We start from the raw sequence: 26,691 nt of genomic DNA, 5'->3' as shown, positions 1-26,691 counted from the left end.
ATTGTTGGCTACTTCAGTTCAGTTCAGTTCAGTTTTATTTTGTCATTGCTACATCATAACAACGAAATATTGTTAGAGCAAAACAAACAGACAGGCATATCATTTTAAGCTGTTCACCCGTTTGCCTCATCTATATATGTCCCCATGAAAATAATTTACCCATGACTTTGTATCTAATTTAATTTAACTCCCCATAAATACCCCTAGAATGACTTTGTACCTAAGTTAACTTCCCATAAATCCCTCTAGAAAAACCCCATAGAGTGCTATGTCCATTAAAGTGCATGGTGCAATCGATAAATCGTTGTAGTATTTTTGCAGCAATGCAATGTCCAGGTCACAGGTATTGATGGTGTATGGGCAGAGACATTATGTCACAAAGGGATGTCCGATGAGGAATGGGGGGCGTAGTATGTCCATTAAGCAACCTGACTGCATGGGGGTAAAGACTGTTGGCCAGCCTGCTGGTTTTGGCCCTGATGGACCTATATCTTCTCCCCGAAGGCAGCAGTTGAAAGAGGTGATGGGCTGGACGTAAATGGTCCTGGAGGATGTTCTTCACTCGTTTCATGCAGCGCGAGGTGTACACAGTTGGAATGTCTGGGAGGACGACCCCAATGATCTTTCCTGCGGCTCTCACTACTCTGTGTAGGGCCTCCTTCTCTGCGCTTGTGCAGGCAACAAACCATACCAGTAACCTGTAGGTCAACACACTCTCCACTGCACAGTGGTAGAAGTTGACCATGAGTCTCTGGGGCAGTTTTGCCCACCTTAGCTTCCTAAGGAAAAAGAGGCGCTGTTGGGCCTTCGCTGTGGCAGAGGCGATGGTTTTCCCCCACGACAAATCCTCCGTCACAGTCACACCTAAGAACTTAAAACTAGAGACCCTCTCCACCACCTCATTCCCAATGAGCAGTGGAGAGTGGTTTAACTGTCCAGACCTGCGGAAGTCCACTATGACTTCTTTAGTTTTCTTTGTGTTGAGGGTCAGGTTGTTGCTGCTGCACCATACTGCCAGCAGTTGGACCTCTCGCCTGTATGCAGTCTTATTATTCTCGGTGATGAGGCTGAGCACTGTTTATTACTTAATTAATTGGATGGGGAGGAAGAACTGCAGTCGGGTGTAAAGAGTGTGTGTATAGAATAAGGTGGGAATCACCAGAGACCTCACGATACGATATCATCACGATACGATATCATCACGATACGATATCATCACGCGATACGATATCATCACGATACTTAGGTCACGATACGATATTATTGCGATTTTAAACATATTGCAATATTCTGCAATATATTGCAAGGTATTACATTTTTTCCAACTTTTTCCAATTTCAAATGATGTCCCCAAAAGGACAATTTTGTCAACATCTTATCTAAGAAGATACATTTCTCTGTTTGTTCATGTCACTTCAATTATATTGCTACGAAATGGGATTGTCAAGCAGACAAACTGACCAACACATGTTATAAAAGATCGATACTTGGCATCGGAGTATCGATACAGTATTGCCACGAAAAATATCGCGATACTATGCTGTATCGATTTTTTCCCCCACCCCTAGTATAGAAGTGGGCTAAGCACACAACCCTGAGGTTGATGGTGATGCTGGAGGACGTGTGCTTGTCCACTCTTACATATTGTGTGCGATTTGTTAGAAAGTCCAGTATCCAATTGCATAATGTAGTGCCTAGTCCAAGTCCATGTAGTTTATTACGTAGTTTGTTTGGCAAGATTGTATTAAATGCTAAACTGAAATCAACAAAGAGAAGCCATGCATATGTGTTCCTGTGCTCTAGATGTTCTAGCAAAGTGTGTAACACAATAGCTATGGCATCCTCTGTCGACCTGTTCTTCCTGTATGCAAACTTGTATTGATCTAGTGAGGGCGGTATGGCACTTTTTACATGTGTGATGACCAGTCTCTCAAAACATTTTGCAATGATGGGGGTGAGTGCCACTGGCCTGTAGTCGTTCAGGCTTGTGACATTAGACTGCTTGGGGACTGGAACTATTATGGCTGATTTCAAGCATGTAGGGATCCATGAGGTCGCCAGAGACAGGTTAAAGATGGTAGTGAAGACCGTTGTTAGCTCGGCTGCACAGTCTTTAAGCACCTGACCCTGCACTCCATCTGGTCCTACTGCTTTCCTTGGGTTGATGTTGCGTAGGCAAAGTCTGACATCATGGGTGCACAAGACTAGTGGTGCGTTCTTTTTGTCTTGTAATCGCGACTAGTAGCTCGAGCGTGACGTCACATCCATGTCGAAAAACGAATAACCGCGCGGGTTGTTGCGTTCTTTTTGTCACACAATACTACGAGTCGGAGAAAAGATGGATTTTTGTAACATTTTTAGTAACATTTAGGATTCTATTCACCCAGTTATTGACATATTACACACATATTTCACAGTTTTATACATGAAAATTACGTTTCGATTAACGTTAACGTTAGGCTACTGCTCTGCTTTCTGCTCAAGACTCGGCTTAAAGCCGTTGTTGTCACGCAAGCGAGCGTCTCTAGCCAATTTCAGCTGCACAAGCTACAAAATAACTAATCAGGCGGTATTTAACTCCTAATAAGACTGTAGAGACATGCCTATAGGTAGCAGTAACAGCTATGTTTAACTCCTAATAAGACTGTAGAGACGCCTATACCGTAGCAGTATACGCGCTATGTTTAACTCCTAATAAGACTGTAGAGACATGCCTATAGGTAGCAGTATACAGCTATGTTTAACTCCTAATAAGACTGTAGAGACATGTCTATAGGTAGCAGTATACAGCGCTATGTTTAACTCCTAATAAGACTGTAGTGACATGCCTATAGGTAGCAGTATACAGCGTGTTAAAACTCCTAATAAGTCAGGGTGAGACACGCCTATAGGTAGCAGTAGTACGCTATATTTAACTCCTAATAAGACTGTAGAGACATGCCTATAGGTAGCAGTATCAGCGCTATGTTTAACTCCTAATAAGACTGTAGAGACATGCCTATAGGTAGCAGTATACAGCTATGTTTAACTCCTAATAAGACTGTAGAGACATGCCTATAGGTAGCAAGTATGCGCTATGTTTAACCCTAATAAGACTGTAGAGACATGCCTATAGGTAGCAGTATACAGGCTTATGTTTAACTCCTAATAAGACTGTAGAGACATGCCTATAGGTAGCAGTATACGGGCTATGTTTAACTCCTAATAAGACTGTAGAGACATGCCTATAGGTAGCAGTATACCGCTATGTTTAACTCCTAATAAGACTGTAGCGACATACCTATAGGTAGCAGTATACAGCGCTATGTTTAACTCCTAATAAGACTGTAGAGACATGCCTATAGGTAGCAGTATACGCGCTATGTTTAACTCCTAATAAGACTGTAGAGACATGCCTATAGGTAGCAGTATACGAGCGCTATGTTTAACTCCTAATAAGACTGTAGAGACATGCCTATAGGTAGCAGTATACAGCTCTATGTTTAACTTCTAATAAGACTTAGAGACATGCCTATAGGTAGCAGTATACAAGCGCTATGTTTAACTCCTAATAAGACTGTAGAGACATGCCTATAGGTAGCAGTATACACGCTATGTTTAACTCCTAATAAGACTGTAGAGACATGCCTATAGGTAGCAGTATGCAGCGCTATGTTTAACTCCTAATAAGACTGTAGAGACATGCCTATAGGTAGCAGTATATAGCCGCTATGTTTAACTCCTAATAAGACTGTAGAGACATGCCTATAGGTAGCAGTATACAGCGCTATGTTTAACTCCTAATACGACTGTAGAGACATGCCTATAGGTAGCAGTATACAGCGCTATGTTTAACTCCTAATAAGACTGTAGAGACATGCCTATAGGTAGCAAGTACACAGCGCTATGTTTAACTCCTAATAAGACTGTAGAGACATGCCTATAGGTAGCAGTATACAAGCGCTATGTTTAACTCCTAATAAGACTGTAGAGACATGCCTATAGGTAGCAGTGTGCCGCGCTATGTTTAACTCCTAATAAGACTGTAGAGACATGCCTATAGGTAGCAGTATACAGCGCTATGTTTAACTCCTAATAAGACTGTAGAGACATGCCTATAGGTAGCAGTATACAGCGTATGTTTAACTCCTAATAAGACTGTAGGACATGCCTATAGGTAGCAGTATACACGGCTATGTTTAACCCTAATAAGACTGTAGAGACATGCCTTTAGGTAGCAGTATACACGCTATGTTTAACTCCTAATAAGACTGTAGAGACATGCCTATAGGTAGCAGTATACAGCGCTATGTTTAACTCCTAATAAGACTGTAGAGACATGCCTATAGGTAGCAGTATACGACGCTATGTTTAACTCCTAATAAGACTGTAGAGACATGCCTATAGGTAGCAGTATGCACGCTATGTTTAACTCCTAATAAGACTGTAGTGACATGCCTATAGGTAGCAGTATACAGCGCTATGTTTAACTCCTAATAAGACTGTAGAGACATGCCTATAGGTAGCAGTATACAGCGCTATGTTTAACTCCTAATAAGACTGTAGAGACATGCCTATAGGTAGCAGTATACAGCGCTATGTTTAACTCCTAATAAGACTGTAGAGACATGCCTATAGGTAGCAGTATACAGCTATGTTTAACTCCTAATAAGACTGTAGAGACATGCCTATAGGTAGCAGTATACAGCGCTATGTTTAACTCCTAATAAGACTGTAGCGACATGCCTATAGGTAGCAGTATACAAGCGCTATGTTTAACTCCTAATAAGACTGTAGAGACATGCCTATAGGTAGCAGTATACAGCGCTATGTTTAACTCCTAATAAGACTGTAGAGACATGCCTATAGGTAGCAGTATAGGGCGCTATGTTTAACTCCTAATAAGACTGTAGAGACATGCCTATAGGTAGCAGTATGCAGCGCTATGTTTAACTCCTAATAAGACTGTAGAGACATGCCTATAGGTAGCAGTATACAGCGCTATGTTTAACTCCTAATAAGACTGTAGAGACATGCCTATAGGTAGCAGTATACAGCGCTATGTTTAACTCCTAATAAGACTGTAGAGACATTCCTATAGGTAGCAGTATACAGCGCTATGTTTAACTCCTAATAAGACTGTAGAGACATGCCTATAGGTAGCAGTATACAGCGCTATGTTTAACTCCTAATAAGACTGTAGAGACATGCCTATAGGTAGCAGTATACCGCTATGTTTAACTCCTAATAAGACTGTAGAGACATGCCTATAGGTAGCAGTATACAGGGCTATGTTTAACTCCTAATAAGACTGTAGAGACATGCCTATAGGTAGCAGTATACAGGCGCTATGTTTAACTCCTAATAAGACTGTAGAGACATGCCTATAGGTAGCGGTATACCGCTATGTTTAACTCCTAATAAGACTTAGAGACATGCCTATAGGTACAGTATACGGCGCGCGTATGTGTACGACTTCTTCATTTGGTTACAACAAAGAGAAAAGTGCTTAAAATTGTAGAAAACCACAATGTTTACTACGTGTGATTACACGCGTAGCCATCTTTGAAAGTGAGCTCCGGGGTCCTCTGAGTTCAGACGACTTGACGAGTCGGTAAATACAATCGCCCGGGCGTTCTTTTTGCAACTTCCGGTCGTAACTCCGGTAAAACAACTTCGTAAAACGACTTCGGGTGGACAAAAGAACGCACCATAGGGCCGCATCATTAGGAGGGGGGGGGGCAACACAGAGTCTTTGTTATCTCTCTCTACTTGTCGCAAAGTGACGCATGCGCAACTCACATCTGCACTCGACTCACATCGGGTAGTGACAAAACCATCTGTCTATCACCACCTACGTTGGTGATAGACGCTTCTCGTTGCGTCACACCTAAACCCGCCTCAAAACCAACGCTGATTGGCCGGTCGTTTTGGCGAACGGCTCCAAATTTTCTCTACCTCAAGATGCCAGACTGATCTACGAGTGGAGATCTGGAGCTCGCCAGACAACAGGACGGCTCTCACCAGGCTAGCAGTTCAGCATGACCCTTTGAGTCATGTGTCGGATCCATACATTAAACGAGAATCTCACCGACGCCGTGCGCTCCGGCCTTGCAGCTGTAGTGAAGCAGCGTCATGTCCGTCAAACCGTCGCGGTCGTTCACATGGCAACCACGCTTCAGGATCTGAGACAGAAAGACAATAAAGAGAGACATGCGGGACAGTTAGCAGTTAGTGTGTTACCACATGACACTCCTTTTTAACCAGCTGAATTGACTGTATTATCATATTGCAATACAAATTTCCGTGTATACGGACAATAGAGTGCTACCTATCTATCTATCTACCTACCTACCTACCTATCTATCTACCTACCTACCTACCTACCTATCTATCTACCTACCTACCTACCTACCTACCTATTTTCTACCTACCTATCTACCTACCTACCTATCTATCTATCTATCTATCTACCTACCTATCTATCTATCTATCTACCTACCTACCTACCTACCTATCTATCTACCTACCTACCTACCTATCTATCTATCTATCTATCTACCTACCTACCTATCTATCTATCTATCTATCTACCTACCTACCTACCTACCTATCTATCTATCTATCTATCTACCTATCTATCTACCTACCTACCTACCTATCTATCTATCTATCTACCTACCTACCTATCTATCTATCTATCTATCTATCTATCTACCTATCTATCTACCTACCTACCTATCTCTATATATATGTATATATATATATATATATATATATATATACATATATATATACAACGTCATCGTTCTTAGCCACGCCCTCTGTTCGCTGATTGGACCTGTTAAAATTTGATTGGAGAAAACCCAAGAATATACCGCAGGGGTCATCAACTACATTTTTCCAAGGGCCTGAATGTTTTTGGGCAGACTTTCAAATAAAGAAAACAAAATGAATTTATACCTAATACTCCTATTCTTGTTAGAAATGTTCACTTTCTTGCTGAATTAATGCTATTTTAAGAAGTCTACATATAGATATATATATATATATATATATATATATATATATATATATGTAGACTTCTCTGCAGTCTGTCTGCCTCTCCTCACTCTCCACCACTTCCACTACCTCCTATAACAAGAGTTATGTACTGACTGTCCACTGGCCCACTGTTCACTGCTTACACTGTTATATTAGCCCATATGCACAACCCCTCCCTCCTTCCCTCTCTCCCTCCCTCCTTCCCTCCCTCCCTCCCTCCTTCCCTCCCTCCTTCCCTCCCTCCTTCCCCCCAGCCTGGACTTAACTTAATAACTTAATACTTGAACAATGGCTGTAACCTTATTACTTCCTTGCACTATTGGACTTATTTACACTAACCACCTCATAGAGCACCTTATGTTAGGTTGTAAAAAGATAAAACTATGCTTATGTATTATGTTTTAAATAATAAATTGTATGCTGCAGTCAGGTTATGAAAATAGGAATGGAATCTAGAATGACTAGCCTACTAAGGTAAAAACAGCTGGTTATTTCTCTCCCCCTCTCTTCCTGTCTTTGGTTAAATTGATTAGGTTAAAACCAACTATTAACATATGAAGAGGAACGTCTCTTTGAGTCTCCAACCTCCTGGTGCCAAGTCTGGGTTAGAACAAAGGAAATGCAAACTCTGTAAACTTGAATATAATCAACACTTCCATGATAATCAACCTTAGTCTGTGACCTGGAGTAAACCTAAATTAAGAGGTGTGTCCTTATCCTGAGAAAATAGGAATAAATGTGGGAGCAGGAGAATGTATCAGGACTTCAATCTGTGACCCCGAAAGGGAAGCAGTTGGAGTCCGCTGTTTACAGTGTAATTGTAACATTTGTGCCTTGACTGTCGTTTTCATGTTGTTTTATTAAACCCTCTTGCTTAATCTTTCAATTCGACACAGCCACTCCTTTCTCCTCCAGAAATCGAAGAACGCGTCTTTTAGAGAATTCTTAACACTTACCATACATCCCTTAGTACATTCATGTGGATTTTTTTGATTTTCTTTTCTTTTATTGTCCATATTATTCATGTGGATTTGTCTTTTTATCATCCTGTTTATGATGTATGTGTATGGTGTGTGTGATGAATTTCCCCTTCGGGATCAATAAAGTATCTGTCTATCTATCTATCTATCTATCTATCTATCTGTCTATCTATCTATCTAATCTATGATTTTCATCAATGATTATCTGCAAAATTGCAATTAAAATAATAATATGAGGCTTTAAAAACAACTTTGTGGAGGAAGTCGGTGCACAAGACGTGACGCTGAGCGATTGTATGAATGAGACTTCACCAAAATCATTCTGTCTCTTTTCTGGGTCATTCCTCCAGGCTGAGTCATCGTCCTGCTGAGTCATAGTAGAGTCTCTCTCTCTCTCCACCTCTCATCCCTCTCTCTCTCTCTCTCTCTCTCCACCTCTCGTCCCTCTCTCTCTCTGTCTCTCCCTCTCTCTCTCTCTCTCTCTATCCCTCTTCCTCTCTCTCTTTCTCCCCCCTCTCATCTCTCTCACCCCCTCTCGTCCCTCTCTCTCTCTCCCTCTCTCTCTCTCACTCTCTCTCTCGTCTCTCCATCTCTCACTCTCTCTCTCGTCTCTCCCTCTCTCTCTCTCACTCTCTCTCTCGTCTCTCCCTCTCTCTCTCTCGTCCCTCTCTCTCTCTTTTAAAGTCCATGCAGCCATTTTATCTGGGTCCGCTTCGCCATCTTTGTGTTTCTCCTTGTGTTACTGACATTAATGGGACAAAATGGTTGTTAACCATTACTTTTTAAGAGTTCAAATGTAGTTTTTAAATTAACATTAGGGTTAGGACTGGGGTGAAGCATCCTAAAATAAGGATATGTCTCCCAATGCAAGTATGAAATATAATCTCAATAACAGAAATTTGGTCGTAGCCTTCTATGCTTTAAACAGTTATTCTGTAGCAGCTTTAAATGCTGTAATGATTATTACTTTTGGATCAGGATTTAAGTGTCCTGAACAGAAGGAAATGTGACATGTTTTGTGCAGCATTCAGGCTCCGCTCCTACAGCTTTAATGCCCCATGCCGTTCAGCGGGATTTCATTGTTCATTATCTGTGTGTGTGTGTGTCTGCATGTGTGTGTGCATGTGTGTGCAGAGCGTTGAAAGTGGGTCAATGTGACAATGACAGTCGAGTGAGGATTCAAGCTCCGTGCAAGAAGGACTGTAACCCCAATTCTCCACAGGGCATTCTGGTTTTTGTCTTTTGGTAAACTGACTGGATAGTCTCGCTGTTTTCGCTCGGTTCAGCCGGCTGTCCGAACACCTCGCAGCTGGCGTGAAAATACCCGCCTATCTTTAGCGGGAGGCGCCCGCGAGACGGCCCGCTGGGGACGCCCCACAATAACGGGTCGGCGGAGGTTAGGTTTAGGAAAAAACTTACGGGGAAAGGGCGCCTTAAACGCCGCGAGACGCGCCACAGTAACACGCGGGACAAAACGCCACACGCAGGGACGCCATCCCCGGGAAATAAAGCGCCGCAAACGGGACGCCATCCCCGCTCGCCCGGGTGAAAGTCCTGTGTTGTTTGACCCATCCACCACCCCGACCGACCTCCCTACGCGGATTTTCGGCTTTTTATATCACTCCCTACCATTTCGTGCTGTGGCCACGAAATATGCTTCCCATTGAAATACATTACTTCACGTTTTCGTGTTGTCCACCACGTTAAAAAACAACAAAAACGTCTCCGTGAACACGTATCAATAGATTCAAATAACGTCACATATACACGAACTTCCATGAGACCGTGCTGGAATATATACTAATCTGATTACAGCAAAGACAACGTCGGCAGTATTGACGGCAAAATAGGCTCCAGGATATTTGGTTCTGGATTGACAGCTGGTGCAATATTAGAAAATCGATAATTCTTTTTTATTTTTTTTATTACATTCATATATTTGCATTTATATCAAAAACTCAAGGCTTTCAAACATCAACATGTCATTTATTAATGTGTATTTGTGTCTAAATGACATCTAAACATCTTTTCCTATTCTATTTTGCCTGGAAACGCTTCCAGCACGCTTCCAGCACGCTTGCGTGTTGCGTGAAAAATAGGCGTTGGTTCTATTTCTAGCACGCACGCGTTTTTGGCGCCCTAGACGTGCGTGTCCTGCAGGCAGCGTGTAAGCTCTGACCTGTTAACATGGGAGCTGAAATAAAAAACGGACACGCCACGCAGCCAGTGTGCAGTTTTTCTTACACAGAAATTTGAAGATTTCATATAAATGAGGTTAATTAACCATGAATTCCAAACAAATGTCTGAGAAAGCCAAAAAATCCACAAAAAATTGGAAAAAAGCTACCAAAATGTTAAAAACAATGTGACCTGCAGTAACAAAAAGCACGTGAATAATCTCTCCATGTCTGGCCCCTTGGTGGGATTCTCTGTTTCCAGTGTGGCCCTCTGGGAAAATGAGTTTGACACCCATGCACTAGAGCAAGAGAGTCCAAACTTGTTTTAACCCTGCTATTGTCCTTGGGTCAAATTTGACCCGTTTTTTAAGTTTCTGTATCAGAAATTTGGGGTTTTTTTTAAGCAAATTGCCCCAAAATAACATGGATGGTTCCATAAGACGCTCTTCACAAAAGGAAATTAAGGATCAGATCTCTATTTTCATAGAATCTTTCGGTGTTGTGTTCAATTTTATAGCATTATCCGAACTAAACACTGACAGATCTGTGATCATCCATTACCTTCAATCCTCTGATCTTAACCAACACTCAAAATCATTCATAATTTCTGCTTTTTCTTACACAGAAATTTGAAGATTTCATATAAATGAGGTTAATTAACCATGAATTCCAAACAAATGTCTGAGAAAGCCAAAAATCCACAAAAAATTGGAAAAAAGCTACCAAAATGTTAAAAACAATGTGACCTGCAGTAACAAAAACGCCGTGAATAATCTCTCCATGTCTGGCCCTTGGTGGGATTCTCTGTTTCCAGTGTGGCCCTCTGGGAAAATGAGTTTGACACCCATGCACTAGAGCAAGAGAGTCCAAACTTGTTTTAACCCTGCTATTGTCCTTGGGTCAAATTTGACCCGTTTTTTAAGTTTCTGTATCAGAAATTTGGGGTTTTTTTTAAGCAAATTGCCCCAAAATAACATGGATGGTTCCATAAGACGCTCTTCACAAAAGGAAATTAAGGATCAGATCTCTATTTTCATAGAATCTTTCGGTGTTGTGTTCAATTTTATAGCATTATCCGAAACTAAACACTGACAGATCTGTGATCATCCATTACCTTCATTCCTCTGATCTTAACCAACACTCAAAATCATTCATAATTTCTGCTTTTTTCTTACACAGAAATTTGAAGATTTCATATAAATGAGGTTAATTAACCATGAATTCCAAACAAATGTCTGAGAAAGCCAAAAAATCCACAAAAAATTGGAAAAAAGCTACCAAAATGTTAATAAAAAGTGACCTGCAGTAACACAAAAAGCACATCAGTAAACTCTCCATGTCTGGCCCCTTGGTGGGATTCTCTTTTTCCAGTGTGGCCCTCTGGGAAACTGAGTTTGACACCCCTGCTATACAAGGTTAAAGTTAACTTGTGCATTGTCCCTGTTTTAATAACATATATATATATATATTTTTTATAATTCTGGTTAAAGACTGAGTTAGTAGATTGTACTCTAGTCCAGGGATTTTCAAACTTTTTGCGTGTGTGGACCACTATTTGTAATCAAGAATTTTCGCGGACCACCTCATTAATTCACATAATAAAATATGTCTACACCAGAGCATTCAAAAGTATTCACAGTCATTACTCAGGTTTAAGGCGTCGGTCTCAGTTTAAGACGTTGAAGAGCAATACTGACACCAAACAGGGAAGCTGAAAGTGCGTCAGCGGGTGTTTGCTCTCACCTCTTTGCCGATGATGTCGATCTTGTGCTGCACCTGGGGAACCCATTGGCGCACGATGGCGAACAGCTCGGGGATGGTGGTCTGAGGATCCATCAGGATCTCCAAACAAGCCGGGTCATTGGGGTCGAAGAAGGTGAAAGCTGGAGACGGATGGAGATGCAAGAGGAGTTAGAAGTTAGAAAACCCAAATAGGACCGTGAATATCTCACGGTTGAAGAGAAACAGAGGGGGGAGCTTTAGGATACGTACTAGGGTTATAACTAGAGATGCACCGGTGACCAGAATTGGCCGGTTTTCACGTGCTCGGCCATGTAAACCTATTCTGGTACAGCCTCAAAATACAATTATGAACCTGAAAATGAGCATAATATGGGAGCTTTAATGGTGCATATACGTTGGGGAAACGTATGACGAGCTGCATGTCCCCTGCCCTTTGCCATAATGTGCGTGCACTCGCATATCAAAAAATGCATTGAGGATGGCGACACCAAGTCCTCCCGGAGTTGTGCCTTTTTTCATTGCTTTCAATAACTTTGTAAACAGTGGAGGTAAGCTAACAGCTACACGCAAAGTGTGTGGCACCGAGATAAATGATGCCGGATCATATCAGCGGCCCCTGATGAATATATCGGCTGGCCGATAAAATCGGTCTATCACTATAGCAGGAATGTCATAAATACGAATGAATGATTGCCTGTTAAAACGTACAGACTCTGTTCACATTTAGACAGAAAGCAGTGTGTGTCAGGCTGTGGAGGGCATATACTGTGTATATACTGTGGCCTCATAAAGCCCCCAGAAAAGTCCTTCAGCCAGCGACAAAAACGTTGAAAAAGTGCCCAAAAAGTTGGAAAAAGGCCCCAAAAAAAGCATCAAAATTGTCTGAAAAATGACAAAAACATCGTAAAAGCGCCAAAAACTTCTGAAAAAGTGGCAAAACATTGAGTAAAGGGTCAAAAATGTTAAAACAAAGTGCCTAAAGCATTAAAAAAACAGCACATAAACCGCCGGGAAAGGCGTCAAAAATGTAAAAAAAAATGTTTTTATTGTGAACCGAAATTGAAATGCAGGTCGGATCAAAACCTGCAAGCGGCCAGATTTGAATGTCATAAATATGAATGAATGATTGCCTGTTAAAAGCGTAACTCTCGCCAAAATGCATCCTAGGGTATTTTTGTGAATGTACGTGAGTCAAACTTTAGTTTAAAAGCATATTTAGGACCGAATCGCCACTTTTAAGATTCACCGTACTCTCGTTTTTGGGTCAAATGGCCTTTTGAATGGGAGAGCTAGGGGCACTTTCATGCTAGTCTCAAAATAGCCATTTTCGAAACACTAAGAAGGTTCGACACAACATGAAACGTTGCTCGAAGTATCACCAGGGGCTCTACACATGAACGAAAGCATTGACAACATTCTTTGTGTACACAGATTTACTTAAAAATAAAGTTTTTGATCAACTCACTGCATGCTTTTAAACTAAAGTTTGACTCACGGACATTCACAAAAATACCCTAGGATGCATTTTGGCGAGAGTTACGCTTTAAAACGTACAGACTCTGTTCACATTTAGACAGAAAGCAGTGTGTGTCAGGCTGAGGAGGAGGAGGAGGAGGAAGAGCGCTCTGTATCCACTGCCGGATAATGGAGACAACATTCAGAGTGTATAATGGAGCTGGCCTACCCCGGGTTTGTCTGAGGAATACCAATGAGCCTGTCGTCCAAAACGGGAGTCATTCCAGAGCTTGTGATCGATGAAAGCGGTCAGTAATACAGACTGGATGTCTACGAATCAGAGAGGTTCTGTACTTTAACCGCTGCATGCTCCGTATGTGTGTGTTTGACTGTGTTTTGTAGAGTGTGTTTTTGTAGTTTTGTTAAAGGTGCCCTGCCGTACAAACCCGTTTTTCCTTGCATTTTTTGAAATATGTGAGGTCCATATGTGTTTGTGTTTTGTTATGAATGTGAAAATGAACTGCTACCTCCTCTGTCAGCTCTAGTTACTGGAAAGAAATAAGCAGAGAAATCAGACCAATCACAACAGCTGGTCAGTCTGACATCATACTGCCTGAGCTCATTACTATTCATGAGCTCCCCCAGTGGGGCTGGGTAAAGGATTCTGACAGCCAGGCTCTCATTGGCTAGCTGTTAGCCAATCAGATTCCAGCAGCTTAGCTCGTTGAATATTAATGAGAACTGGCAGAAATCGAGCCGAGTCTCCCTGCAGGCTTTCTATACCGCGCTAGAATGGCTCGAAACAAGGTAACCAAGGTTACAGAGTCCACGGTAGAACTTCAGACATCACCACAAAGTCATGAAATACGTGCGGCACATTTAACTCATTATTAACACTGTGAAGACAGAGGAAATTATCTTTGGAAAAATCCCTGAATTGTCAACTGCTCCCAGTGAAGATTCAAAATTCAGTAATCAGTCAACTCCCAGTCTAGAAAAATCTAGACGCACTCTATAGCGGCAGCAAATGAAGTAATTTGCAGCCAGGGTCAGTCCAGCAACTCTCCGTTGGCTTGCGAGCTGGAAAAACCAAATTCTGGTCAGGCCAATCGCGTTGTGTATAGAGTCGGTGGGCGGGGCTTAACAGAATGACGGCAGAGTTGCGACGGTTCCGCGTGAATGGACCTTTTTCACATTTTTTTGGGGACTTGTCATATTAGGAAAAGCACAGCTGACATTGATAACCTTAACGATGGCTCAGTTCCATCAAGTGTCCCAGTAAGATATTTCAGTGAGTCAGCATGCACAATACCAGGACCTCTCCTAAGTGGAATGCAGCCATCAGTAATGGTTTAATACCAGGACCTCTCCTAAGTGGAATGTAGCCATCAGTAATGGTTTAATACCAGGACCTCTCCTAAGTGGAATGCAGCCATCAGTAATGGTTTAATACCAGGACCTCTCCTAAGTGGAATGCAGCCATCAGTAATGGTTTAATACCAGGGCCTCTCCTAAGTGGAATGAAGCCATCATTAATTATTTAATACCAGGACCTCTCCTAAGTGGAATGCAGCCATCAGTAATGGTTTAATACCAGGACCTCTCCTAAGTGGAATGTAGCCATCAGTAATGGTTTAATACCAGGACCTCTCCTAAGTGGAATGCAGCCATCAGTAATGGTTTAATACCAGGACCTCTCCTAAGTGGAATGCAGCCATCAGTAATGGTTTAATACCAGGGCCTCTCCTAAGTGGAATGAAGCCATCATTAATTATTTAATACCAGGACCTCTCCTAAGTGGAATGTAGCCATCAGTAATGGTTTAATACCAGGACCTCTCCTAAGTGGAATGCAGCCATCAGTAATGGTTTAATACCAGGACCTCTCCTAAGTGGAATGCAGCCATCAGTAATGGTTTAATACCAGGACCTCTCCTAAGTGGAATGCAGCCATCAGTAATGGTTTAATACCAGGGCCTCTCCTAAGTGGAATGCAGCCATCAGTAATGGTTTAATACCAGGGTCTCTCCTAAGTGGAATGCAGCCATCAGTAATGGTTTAATACCAGGGTCTCTCCTAAGTGGAATGCAGCCATCAGTAATGGTTTAATACCAGGACCTCTCCTAAGTGGAATGCAGCCATCAGTAATGGTTTAATACCAGGACCTCTCCTAAGTGGAATGCAGCCATCAGTAATGGTTTTGAATACACCTGTGTTTTTCCTACTATGACATGTCAACATGTCTACTGTTAAAAGAGGTCTATTCCCTGCTACTTGAAAACAAAGAAGATGACTGCTGCTGCTAGCGAACATGTCTTATATTTTAGATTCTTCAAAGTAGCCACCCTTTGCTTTTTTTATTAATAAGGGAAAAACTTCCACTAATGAACCCTGACAAAGCACACCTGTGAAGTGAAAACCATTTCAGGTGACTACCTCATGAAACTCATTGAGAGAACACCAAGGGTTTGCAGAGTTATCAAAAAAAGCAAAGGGTGGCTACTTTGAGGAATCTAAAATATAAGACATGTTTTCAGTTATTTCACACTTTTTTGTTAAGTACATAATTCCATATGTGTTCATTCATAGTTTTGATGCCTTCAGTGAGAATCTACAATGTAAACAGTCATGAAAATAAAGAAACACATTGAATGAGAAGGTGTGTCCAAACTTTTGGCCTGTACTGTATGCAATCGCATAATCTCGTTTTTCTTGAGGGACTGAGTGACACTGCATTAAGATAATGTAATTATTAGTGGGTTTATTGGCTTATATGTGCTACAGAATGCTTAGCCTATATGTCAAGATCAAAGTTGACCTATATAGGTATATAAAATATATTTCTGTGGAACTCAGCTGCTGAGAAAAATCCCCCCAAAAAAGCCTAATATAGGTTCTTTAAGGTGTTACGGCTTACTGTAGTCTTTGGGCAGCGGCGCCTGGGCGGAGGGGTGCACCATAGGTCTGCGTCGGGGCTCGTGAACCGGACTCTGGTACTCGGACACCGACAGGGGCTCGGGCTCAGGCTCCGGCTCTGGCTCGGGCTCGCCGGACGGTGGAGCCTCCTCTTCCTCTCTCTCCGCCTCGTCCTCCTCCACCTCCTCCACCTCGGCTCTGTCCTCTCCTTCCTTCTCTCCTTCCTGCTCATATTCCTCCTCTTCCTCCTCCTCCTCCTCCTCCTCCGTCAGAGCCTCCTCCTTTTGGACGCGGTCCTCCTCCTGCTCCTCCTCGCGGTCGTGCCTCTCCTTCTCCTGCACCTCCAGGTTCTCCTCTTTAGTCATGGTGAGGGCCTATCAGAGGAGAGACCACACAGAGAGAGCGCTCACACATCGGTCAACAGGGTCATATACATTCATATCAGCACGGCTTGGGTTATAAAATGTTTTAATTGAAAGGGATAGGCCACCATTTGTTGAAATAGGGCTTTTCACGGTCTCCCCTAGCTGTAGATAGGTGGGGTCTCCTCTAGCTGTAGATAGGTGGGGTCTCCTCTAGCTGTAGATAGGTGGGGTCTCCCCTAGCTGTAGATAGGTGGGGTCTCCCCTAGCTCTAGATAGGTGGGATCTCCTCTAGCTGTAGATAGGTGGGGTCTCCTCTAGCTGTAGATAGGTGGGGTCTCCCCTAGCTGTAGATAGGTGGGGTCTCCCCTAGCTCTAGATAGGTGGGATCTCCCCTAGCTCTAGATAGGTGGGGTCTCCTCTTGCTGTAGATAGGTGGGGTCTCCCCTAGCTCTAGATAGGTGGGGTCTCCCTAGCTGTAGATAGGTGGGGTCTCCCCTAGCTCTAGATAGGTGGGGGTCCTCTAGCTGTAGATAGGTGGGGTCTCCCCTAGCTGTAGATAGGTGGGGTCTCCCTAGCTGTAGATAGGTGGGGTCTCCCCTAGCTGTAGATAGGTGGGGTCTCCCCTAGCTCTAGATAGGTGGGGTTTCCCCTAGCTGTAGATAGGTGGGGTCCCCCTAGCTGTAGATAGGTGGGGTTCCCCTAGCTGTAGATAGGTGAGTTTTCCCCTAGCTGTAGATAGGTGGGGCTCCTCTAGCTGTAGATAGGTGGGGTCTCCCCTAGCTGTAGATAGGTGGGGTCTCCCCTAGCTGTAGATAGGTGGGGTCTCCCCTAGCTGTAGATAGGTGGGGTCTCCCTTAGCTGTAGATAGGTGAGGGTCTCCTCTAGCTGTAGATAGGTGGGGTCTCCTCTAGCTCTAGATAGGTGGGATTTCCCCTAGCTGTAGATAGGTGGGGTCTCCCTTAGCTGTAGATAGGTGAGGTCTCCGCTAGCTGTAGATAGGTGGGGTTTCCCCCTAGCTGTAGATAGGTGGGGTTTCCCCCTAGCTGTAGATAGGTGGCGTCTCCTAGCTGTAGATGGGTGGGGTCTCCCTAGCTGTAGATAGGTGGGGTCTCCCCTAGCTGTAGATAGGTGGGGTCTCCCTAGCTGTAGATAGGTGGGGGTCCCCCTAGCTGTAGATAGGTGGGGTCTCCGCTAGCTGTAGATAGGTGGGGTCTCCTCTAGCTGTAGATAGGTGGGGGTCTCCTCTAGCTGTAGATAGGTGGGGTTCTCTAGCTCTAGATAGGTGGGTTCCCCTAGCTGTAGATAGGTGGGGTCTCCCCTAGCTGTAGATAGGTGGGGTCTCCCCTAGCTGTAGATAGGTGGGGTCTCTCCTAGCGTGTAGATAGGTGGGGTCTCCCCTAGCTGTAGAGTAGGGTGGTCCCCTAGCTGTAGATAGGTGGGTCTCCCTAGCTGTAGAGAGGTGGGGTCTCCCCTAGCTGTAGATAGGTGGGGTCTCCCCTAGCTGTAGGGGGTGTCTCTAGCTGTAGATAGGTGGGGTCTCCCCTAGCTGTAGATAGGTGGGGTTTCCCCTAGCTGTAGATAGGTGGGGTCTCCCTAGCTGTAGATAGGTGGGGGTCTCCCCTAGCTTAGTAGATAGGTGGGGTCTCCCCTGGCTGTAGAGGGTGGGGTCTCCCCTAGCTGTAGATATGGGGTCTCCCCTAGCTGTAGGTCTCCTCGCTGTAGATAGGTGGGGTCTCCCCTAGCTGTAGGTCTCCTCTAGCTGTAGATAGGTGGGGTCTCCCCTAGCTGTAGGTCTCCCCTAGCTGTAGATAGGTGGGGTCTCCCCTAGCTGTAGGTCTCCTCTAGCTGTAGATAGGTGGGGTCTCCCCTAGCTGTAGGTCTCCTCTAGCTGTAGATAGGTGGGGTCTCCCCTAGCTGTAGGTCTCCTCTAGCTGTAGATAGGTTGGGGTCTCCCCTAGCTGTAGGTCTCCTCTAGCTGTAGATAGGTGGGGTCTCCCCTAGCTGTAGGTCTCCCCTAGCTGTAGATAGGTGGGGTCTCCCCTAGCTGTAGAGAGGTGGGGTCTCCCCTAGCTGTAGATAGGTGGGGTCTCCCCTAGCTGTAGGTCTCCTCTAGCTGTAGATAGGTGGGGTCTCCCCTAGCTGTAGATAGGTGGGGTCTCCCCTAGCTGTAGATAGGTGGGGTCTCCCCTAGCTCTAGATAGGTGGGGTCTCCTCTAGCTGTAGATAGGTGGGGCCAACGTATTTTTTGTGCATGCATCGTTTTAGTCCGCTGCAACACCGGCAGCGCCGCCACTAGTTAGCTTAGCATAGTGAATGGAATCCTATGTTGCCGGTTAGCATGTTGTGAGTAAAAGTGAGCCAACAAAAGACAAAAAAAAACAACCTAATTACTTGCACTGAGACAAAAAATGCGTTGGCCCACCTATCTACAGCCAGGGGAGACCGTGATGAGAACTATTTCAACAAACGGTGGCGTATCCCTTTAAATAAAAAAAATAAACCACAGGCTGGTCATGTGACGCCAGCTGGCTACGAGCTCCGTGACGCAGAGCGCCAGTTGCTGGATGTTGGTGGGGAAAAGCGTAAAAAAAATATTGGAAAAAGTGACAAGAAAACTACCAAAATATAAAATAAAAAAAAAACTTGGGTCAAATTTGACATGTTTTCTACGTTTCTTATATCCGAAATATTCCGCCAAATTGCCTAAAAAAATAACATGGATGTACGTCGGACGTATAGGAACAGAACTTCCTTCCCAGGGAAAAATAAATTACTACTTTCATTGAGTTTTCTGTGTTTAATACAATGTTATAGCATTTTAAAAAACATGTTCAAAACAGTATATCGTTTGGAGGAATTGGTTTCGCTTTTTCCCAATTTAACATGCGCAAGTTGTGGGTTTCCGAAGCGGCCATGCAGGCGCTTGCGTGCGTTGCAGCCTTGGAAAATAAAAGCCGCACTAGAGCGCTGCTTACTGTGCGAGCGGCGCTCTAGTGCGGCTTTTATTTTACGTTGGAAAAGCTGTTAAACTGCAACCCACCAGTGAATCAAAATAAAACTTTACTCTTATTTGTGAAAATAGGCATGGGACCTGTTTCAACTCCACCCCTCAAAGAATGAGAATCGATAAGAACCAGAATCGAACGGAAGAGTCTCTTTTATATAGACCTTAGTGGTCCCCTAATACTGTATCTGAAGTGTCTTTTATATAGGCCTTAGTGGTCCCCTAATACTGTATCTGAAGTCTCTTTTATATAGACCTTAGTGGTCCCCTAATACTGTATCTGAAGTCTCTTTTATATAGGCCTTAGTGGTCCCCTAATACTGTATCTGAAGTCTCTTTTATATAGACCTTAGTGGTCCCCTAATACTGTATCTGAAGTCTCTTTTATATAGACCTTAGTGGTCCCCTAATACTGTATCTGAAGTCTCTTTTATATAGACCTTAGTGGTCCCCTAATACTGTATCTGAAGTCTCTTTTATATAGACCTTAGTAGTTCCCTAATACTGTATCTGAAGTCTCTTTTATATAGACCTTAGTGGTCCCCTAATACTGTATCTGTATCTCTCTTTCTCATGGGTGGGCCAAATTCTCTGGGCGGGCAAAGCAGAGAAAGGGGAGGTAACCTTGCTCCTTATGACCTCATAAGGAGAAGATTCCTGATTGGTCCATCTGAGCTTTCATTTTCTCAAAGGCAGAGCAGGATACCCAGGGCTCGGTTTACACCTATCACCATTTCTAGCCACTGGGGGACCATAGGCAGGCTGGGGGAACTCATATTAATGTTAAAAAAGTGACATTTTCATGCCATGGGACCTTTTAAACTGTCTTTTGGCGTCTTGGGTTTTCTGTTCTGCTTCTGAGAGAAACAGACGAGGAGAAAGCTAATTGACCCGCTGCATGGGTCTGATACCGGCAGAGCAGCTAAAGAGGCTAATGCTAACGCTCCCTGTCCGTCATTAGCAGTTGACAGGCCTGACTAGATTGCATCTACTCTCCACTTTAGCAAATGGACAAGCCAGCTGCTCCCTCCATCATCACACACCCCAAGGGAGGGAGGGAGAAAGAGAGAATCACACCAAGGGCCAGACATTGACATCCTCTTGTTACTGCGTGTCACTTTTGTTTTGTTTTTTTACATTTTGGTAGCTTTTTTACCTCATTTTTGTTGATTTTGTTCCGACTTTTTTGTGGCTTTCTCAGACATTTGTCACCTTTTTGTAAATTTGTCCCTTTTTTTGTCGACATGAAGTCCTACAAAAGTCATCAGTCGGCAAATCTGCCCATATGTCTGCTTTGAATGTCAGGTAATTGCAGTTTAAAAAAAACACTTTCCTGTGTTTTTGGTTTGGCGCACAACCAGGCGGTGCCAAAAATCTATTGTGAACGCCATGCGGATGTAAATCTGCAACGGGCTGGATTTGGCCCCGCGGGCCTTGAGTTTGACACGCATGTGCACTAATGCATGGGAAGATAGGGTTAAAAAAACACTGAATTGACCCTTTAAATCCATCCTGCATCAATCTCAGGCTGCCAGTTCACTTAAACAATCAGATCTGAGTCAGCAAGAAGAAACTATTCATCTGCATTTGCACACTGTGAGCTGCAGTGTGAACAATGCCACAGAGAGAGCAAAAAGAATCCATTTAAATAATAATAATAATGTTTTCACAGACTCTGAAATACACACACATGCTCAGTATACATGCACTAATGGAGCAATCCCAACCCAACTCTCTACTGACTGCCACTCCTAACACATATAGACCTAACCCTAAACCAGTAACATCCTCTTTATCATCTGTATCTGACACACACACACATACACACAGACACAGACACACACACACACACACAGACAGACACACACACACAGACAGACACACACACACACACACACACAGACACACACACACAAACACACATGCACACACACAGGGAACTACACACAGACACCCACAGATACACAAAACACACACAGACAGATGCACACAGACGAAGGCGCTTACACACAGACACACAAAAGCATCACACACACACGACACACAGACAAACAACAAACACACACCAAGACACACACACAGACACACAGACAAACACACACACACACAGACACACACACACACACACAGACACACACACACACACACACACAGACACACACACAAGAAACAGGCAACGCCAAACGCACTCACACACACACACACAACAAGCACACAAGCCTACAACACACACACACAAACCTTACACAAACAAACACACACACACAAAAGACACACACACACACACAACACACACACACCTCCCTTACTGTATAACACACACACACACACATGACGCACATACACAGACATACACACATTTTTACTTTCAACACACACACACACGCACACACAAAACAAAAAAAACACACACACACACACATGGACAGCACACACACACACACACACACACAACACACACACACACACACATAAGGGATGACACACACCTAGATGTCATGTGAGGTCAAACGTCTCTGTCTCTATAGGTCTATGTTAATCCACACAGACACACACACATGGACCTAACACACATACACACAGACACACAGACACACACACACACACACATAAAGCACACACAAACACACACAAACACACACACACACACACACAAAGGCCTTTTACACAGATGATGTGTAAGGTCCAAACCTCTGTCTCTATAGTCTGTTAATCCACACAGACACACACACATGGAGCCACGCTTTAGCACACATACACACAGCAACACACACAGATGATGTGTGGGTCAAAGGCATACTGTCTTCTGTTAATCCCACACAAACAGACAGCAGCTCTGTTTCCTAATCTGAGTCATCTTCTGTCTGACAGCCTTGCAACATATGCTACTAAGCCCCAACGATTTCATCAGGCATTCCACACAAGTTTATACAGTAAGTAACACAACGATCAAATTAAGGCTTAAAATTATTAACCACATTACATTTTACTGAAACATCAGACCAGGTCGTCTCTCATCTCATACATCTCTCATCGTCACGGTCGTCATCATCATCATCAACAGATGAACAGACCGTCATCATCATCAACGATGGAACAGACAAAGACAAAGCAACGATAGATAGACGTCATCAAACAACAAAAATATGCAACATAACGTCTATAACACGCAACCAAAAATAATAAAGGTACAACAACAAATACAGAAAAACTATCAAAAGGAAAATCTCGAAGATAGAGGTAGAAGAAATAACAGACAGAAAGAACAGAACAAAGATCAGATATTTAATGTTGTCCAGCTTAAATGTTGTTTTTATATTTGCTATGGCGCTATCAATCCCTAATATTCTAGTAGAAATAGAATGACATAGATCGCTAACTGGAGCAGCGTCTCTCCTCCACTGAGTCCCAGTGGGATAGGTAGGCTATACTGGCCGAGATGGGAACCATCACAATCACACACACACACACACACACACACACACACACACACACACACACACAACAACATCACGCCGATCTTAGACACGGACCTACACAGCCCTGCAGTCACACAACTACACAACAGAGACCCTTTTATTTCAGTTCATTTTAATTTCAGATGATCTGACGGGTGTGAATGTGTGAGAGGCGGACGGAGGCCATGCAGGCATCCTCCTCCTCCTCCTCCTCCTCCTCCTCCTCCTCCCTCCCTCTCTCTCTCTCTCCATCCATCCAGCAAGCCTCCATTTTAGGCTACAACCAGCCAAACCACAGAGACACCGAGCCCCGGCACGGACACATGAAGCAGACCGGGCGGGATGCTCGGCACACGCACATTCCCACCTATATACCGCGGACGTTTCCGATGCTCACGGATGTAAAACGACAACAGATCGCCTACACGCCGCTGTTTAGTGCTCTGTGCCAATGTGCGTAGTGAAGGGCATGATGTGGGGGCTGGGGAAACACGCCCCGCGCGCTGACAGACAATGAAAACACGCACACGCAATAGAAAAGACGTGGAGCTATGAATCTTACATTCACCTATTTTTAATAACACGCGCAGTGCTCGTTTTTGAATGGGTCTAAACTGGGAGGAGATGGAGGCAAAACGGAGGAGAAGCAGGTTGTTTTGATTCGGACAGCGCCCCCAGCTCTCCATCTTCTCTCTCTCTCTCTCTCTCTCTCTCTCTCTCTCTCTACATCTCTCCATCTCCCTCCATCTCTCTCCATCTCTTCGCCTCAGCGTCTCCATCTTTTACAGAAATAACACGAGACACGACGCACGCTGATAATAATAATAATCATGGACATGAAAACATGAAAATATTAGTGTTTTTTTTACCTGAAAACAAGCCGCTGGTTCCTCTGTGATGAGTCTCTCTCTTCTCTGGTCCACTGCACGAACAACACTGACGCTCTCTCTCTCTCTCTCTCTCTCTCTCTCTCTCTCTCTCTCTCTCTCTCTCTCTCGCTCTCTCTCTCTCTCTCTCTCCTCTCTCTCGCTCTCTCTGTCTGTCTGTCTGTCTCTCTCTTTCGCTCTCTCAATTCAATTCAATTTGCTTTATTGGCATGAACAAAGAAAACATGTTGTTGCCAAAGCAGTTTACAGAAAATACATACAGTACATATCACATATTAAATACATACAGATAACTCTCTCTCTCTCTCTCTCTCTCTGTCTAAATTTTTAAATTTTCAATTTAAATTTGAGTTTGCTTTATTGTCATGACTAAAAATACATCTGTGTTGCCAAAGCATAAGGACAAACACACATGTAAACAACAACAAGGAGTAAATACATCTGATATAATAATACAAGTAAACTAATTATGATATAAATGCAGATGCTAAACAACTTATGTGCATGTCCCTCTAAGGGTAGTTTAAACAATATATATATATATATATATATATATATATATATATATATATATATATATATATATATATATATATATAAAAGAATACAAATAGATAAAAGAATATAAAAATAGAATGATTAGCCTAAATATACAATTCTCTATTTATTGTTCCTTGTATTGTGGCAGGAGAAGACATATTTATATTATTAGCTGAATGGACCACCAGAGCCCGTGTCTCTGTAGGAGACCAGTGAAGGATATCAGAAGTCTCTTTCCCGGTGCTGGCTGAGCGTTACTGAGCAGCCTCCAACTGAGCTTGAAGACGTAAATGTGACGTGAGCAACCTGTCTGAAAGTGTGAAGTCTTCTGGTAGCTGTGCCAAGAGAAATCTCAATCATTCCCAATCTTACAGAGACGGAGAGCGTAGGTATATGTAAGGAGATAACATAGACACAGGCTAATTACTGATCACTAACATGCTAGTTAACATTAGTCATTAAACCTAAACAGATAATGGAAGTCCAAACTGCCTGTGAGCTTCTCCTGTACTATACGGTAATTCCTCTACTGTGTGACAGTAAGTCTCGTGGTTATGACACAATCGTTAGCCTATTGTTATAAAAGCGTCTGCTACGGAGCCATAACGTGAGCTACAAGGTAATGGAGCCTTTTATACATTGTCGTGTTTCTTTAGAAATAAACAACGGACAAATAGAGTCTTTAAACTCTTCAGATGTAAAGTTATTCGCTGTCAAAGTGACGCCAAAATTAATGGGAGTCAATGGGAGGCTAACGGGAGGTGATCTCTTTGTAGCATCAAGATGGCGCCATAGGAGGTTCGAGTTCTGAAGCGAAGCTTATACCTTGTTCTGTTCTCACCTGTTCCCAATTGTCTCGTTAGTTTCCCTCCATTTCTACTCTCACCTGTTGCTCGTTACTGTCTTGTCCAATGCCCTGTCTTTCTGTTCATTGGTCTGTGTATTTCTACACCCATGTGTTCCTTTGTTTCTTGTCGGTTCGTCTCTTTCTGTTTGTCCTGTGACAGTCCTGTTCGTTTGTAGGTTTTGTAGTTGAGAGTTTGTAAGTTTGTAAGTTGTAGTGTCAAAATAAAGTGTGTTTGTTCTCCACTTCTGCCTGGAGACACTACTTTTAGTGAGTGTCATTCGGTTTTTGTCATGACAAGTTATGGTTAGGGTTAGAGGTCAGTGTGAAGCTTATCAGTTCAATTTTCTAAGCACAAATGGACAGTTGGAGAAACAGATAAATGGGTTCAAATATCCAATTTTTCATTGTTTTCTACCTTAACAAATAAAAAAATTGGATGGGGAGAGAATACCATAACAGTATTATGAATAATTGGAGCTCAGATGTAGTTTTGTAATTTTCTAAATTTCTGATCCTCTAAATAAAAAACAGAAAATTGGAAAAACAGTTTAAAGATCCACTTTTTTTAATTTGACAAGGCGGAAAAAAAAGGAAAAATTGGATATTTGAACCCATTTTTCTGGTTTTCCAACTGTCCGTTTGGGCTTAAAAAATAGAACTGATAAGACTTACACTGACCGTTAGAGTTCATGTGATCATTGTGTCACTCTTATGTAGATACCTTCAAGTGAAGTCTTACCCAATCTTGCTGCATCCCTTTTGTGGCACCGTTTATCCCGTGTGGATAAATGCAGGTTTAAGGAGTCTCACCCTGCAGGACTTCAGATATAATGCAGGTTTAAGGAGTCTCACTCTGCAGGACTTCAGATATAATGCAGCTTTAAGGAGTCTCCCCCTGCAGGACTTAACATATAATGCAGGTTTGAGGAGTCTCCCTCTGCAGGACTTCAGATATAATGCAGGTTTAAGGAGTCTCACCCTGCAGGACTTAAGATAGAAAGCAGGTTTAAGGAGTCTCCCCCTGCAGGACTTCAGATAGAAAGCAGGTTTAAGGAGTCTCACCCTGCAGGACTTCAGATAGAATGCAGGTTTAAGGAGTCTCCCCCTGCAGGACTTAACATATAATGCAGGTTTGAGGAGTCTCCCTCTGCAGGACTTCAGATATAATGCAGGTTTAAGGAGTCTCACCCTGCAGGACTTAAGATAGAAAGCAGGTTTAAGGAGTCTCCCCTGCAGGACTTCAGATAGAAAGCAGGTTTAAGGAGTCTCACCCTGCAGGACTTCAGATAGAATGCAG

At 43.2% G+C, this 26,691-nt stretch overlaps 1 protein-coding gene across 2 annotated transcripts in view; it reads right to left on the bottom strand.

The window, feature by feature from the left end:
• The window catches only part of clip3 (CAP-GLY domain containing linker protein 3), a 47,096-nt gene extending 22,989 nt beyond the window's left edge, over positions 1–24,107 (bottom strand). For both annotated transcript variants that reach the window (XM_039780891.1, XM_039780892.1), the window contains exons 1-4: positions 23,990–24,107; positions 16,295–16,667; positions 11,924–12,063; positions 6,071–6,164 (exon numbers count right to left, since the gene is read on the bottom strand). In XM_039780891.1, coding sequence (XP_039636825.1) covers positions 6,071–6,164; positions 11,924–12,063; positions 16,295–16,658 — 598 coding nt within the window. In that variant the 5' untranslated portion in view covers positions 16,659–16,667; positions 23,990–24,107. The remainder of the gene's footprint in view (positions 1–6,070; positions 6,165–11,923; positions 12,064–16,294; positions 16,668–23,989) is intronic.
• Between the last annotated feature and the right edge of the window lie 2,584 nt (positions 24,108–26,691).

Source organism: Perca fluviatilis, chromosome 2 (assembly GCF_010015445.1).
Source record: "Perca fluviatilis chromosome 2, GENO_Pfluv_1.0, whole genome shotgun sequence".
NCBI classification, from domain to species: Eukaryota; Metazoa; Chordata; class Actinopteri; order Perciformes; family Percidae; genus Perca; species Perca fluviatilis.
Note: the sequence above shows the minus strand (reverse complement) of the source record. Positions and strands in the feature narration are given on the sequence as shown.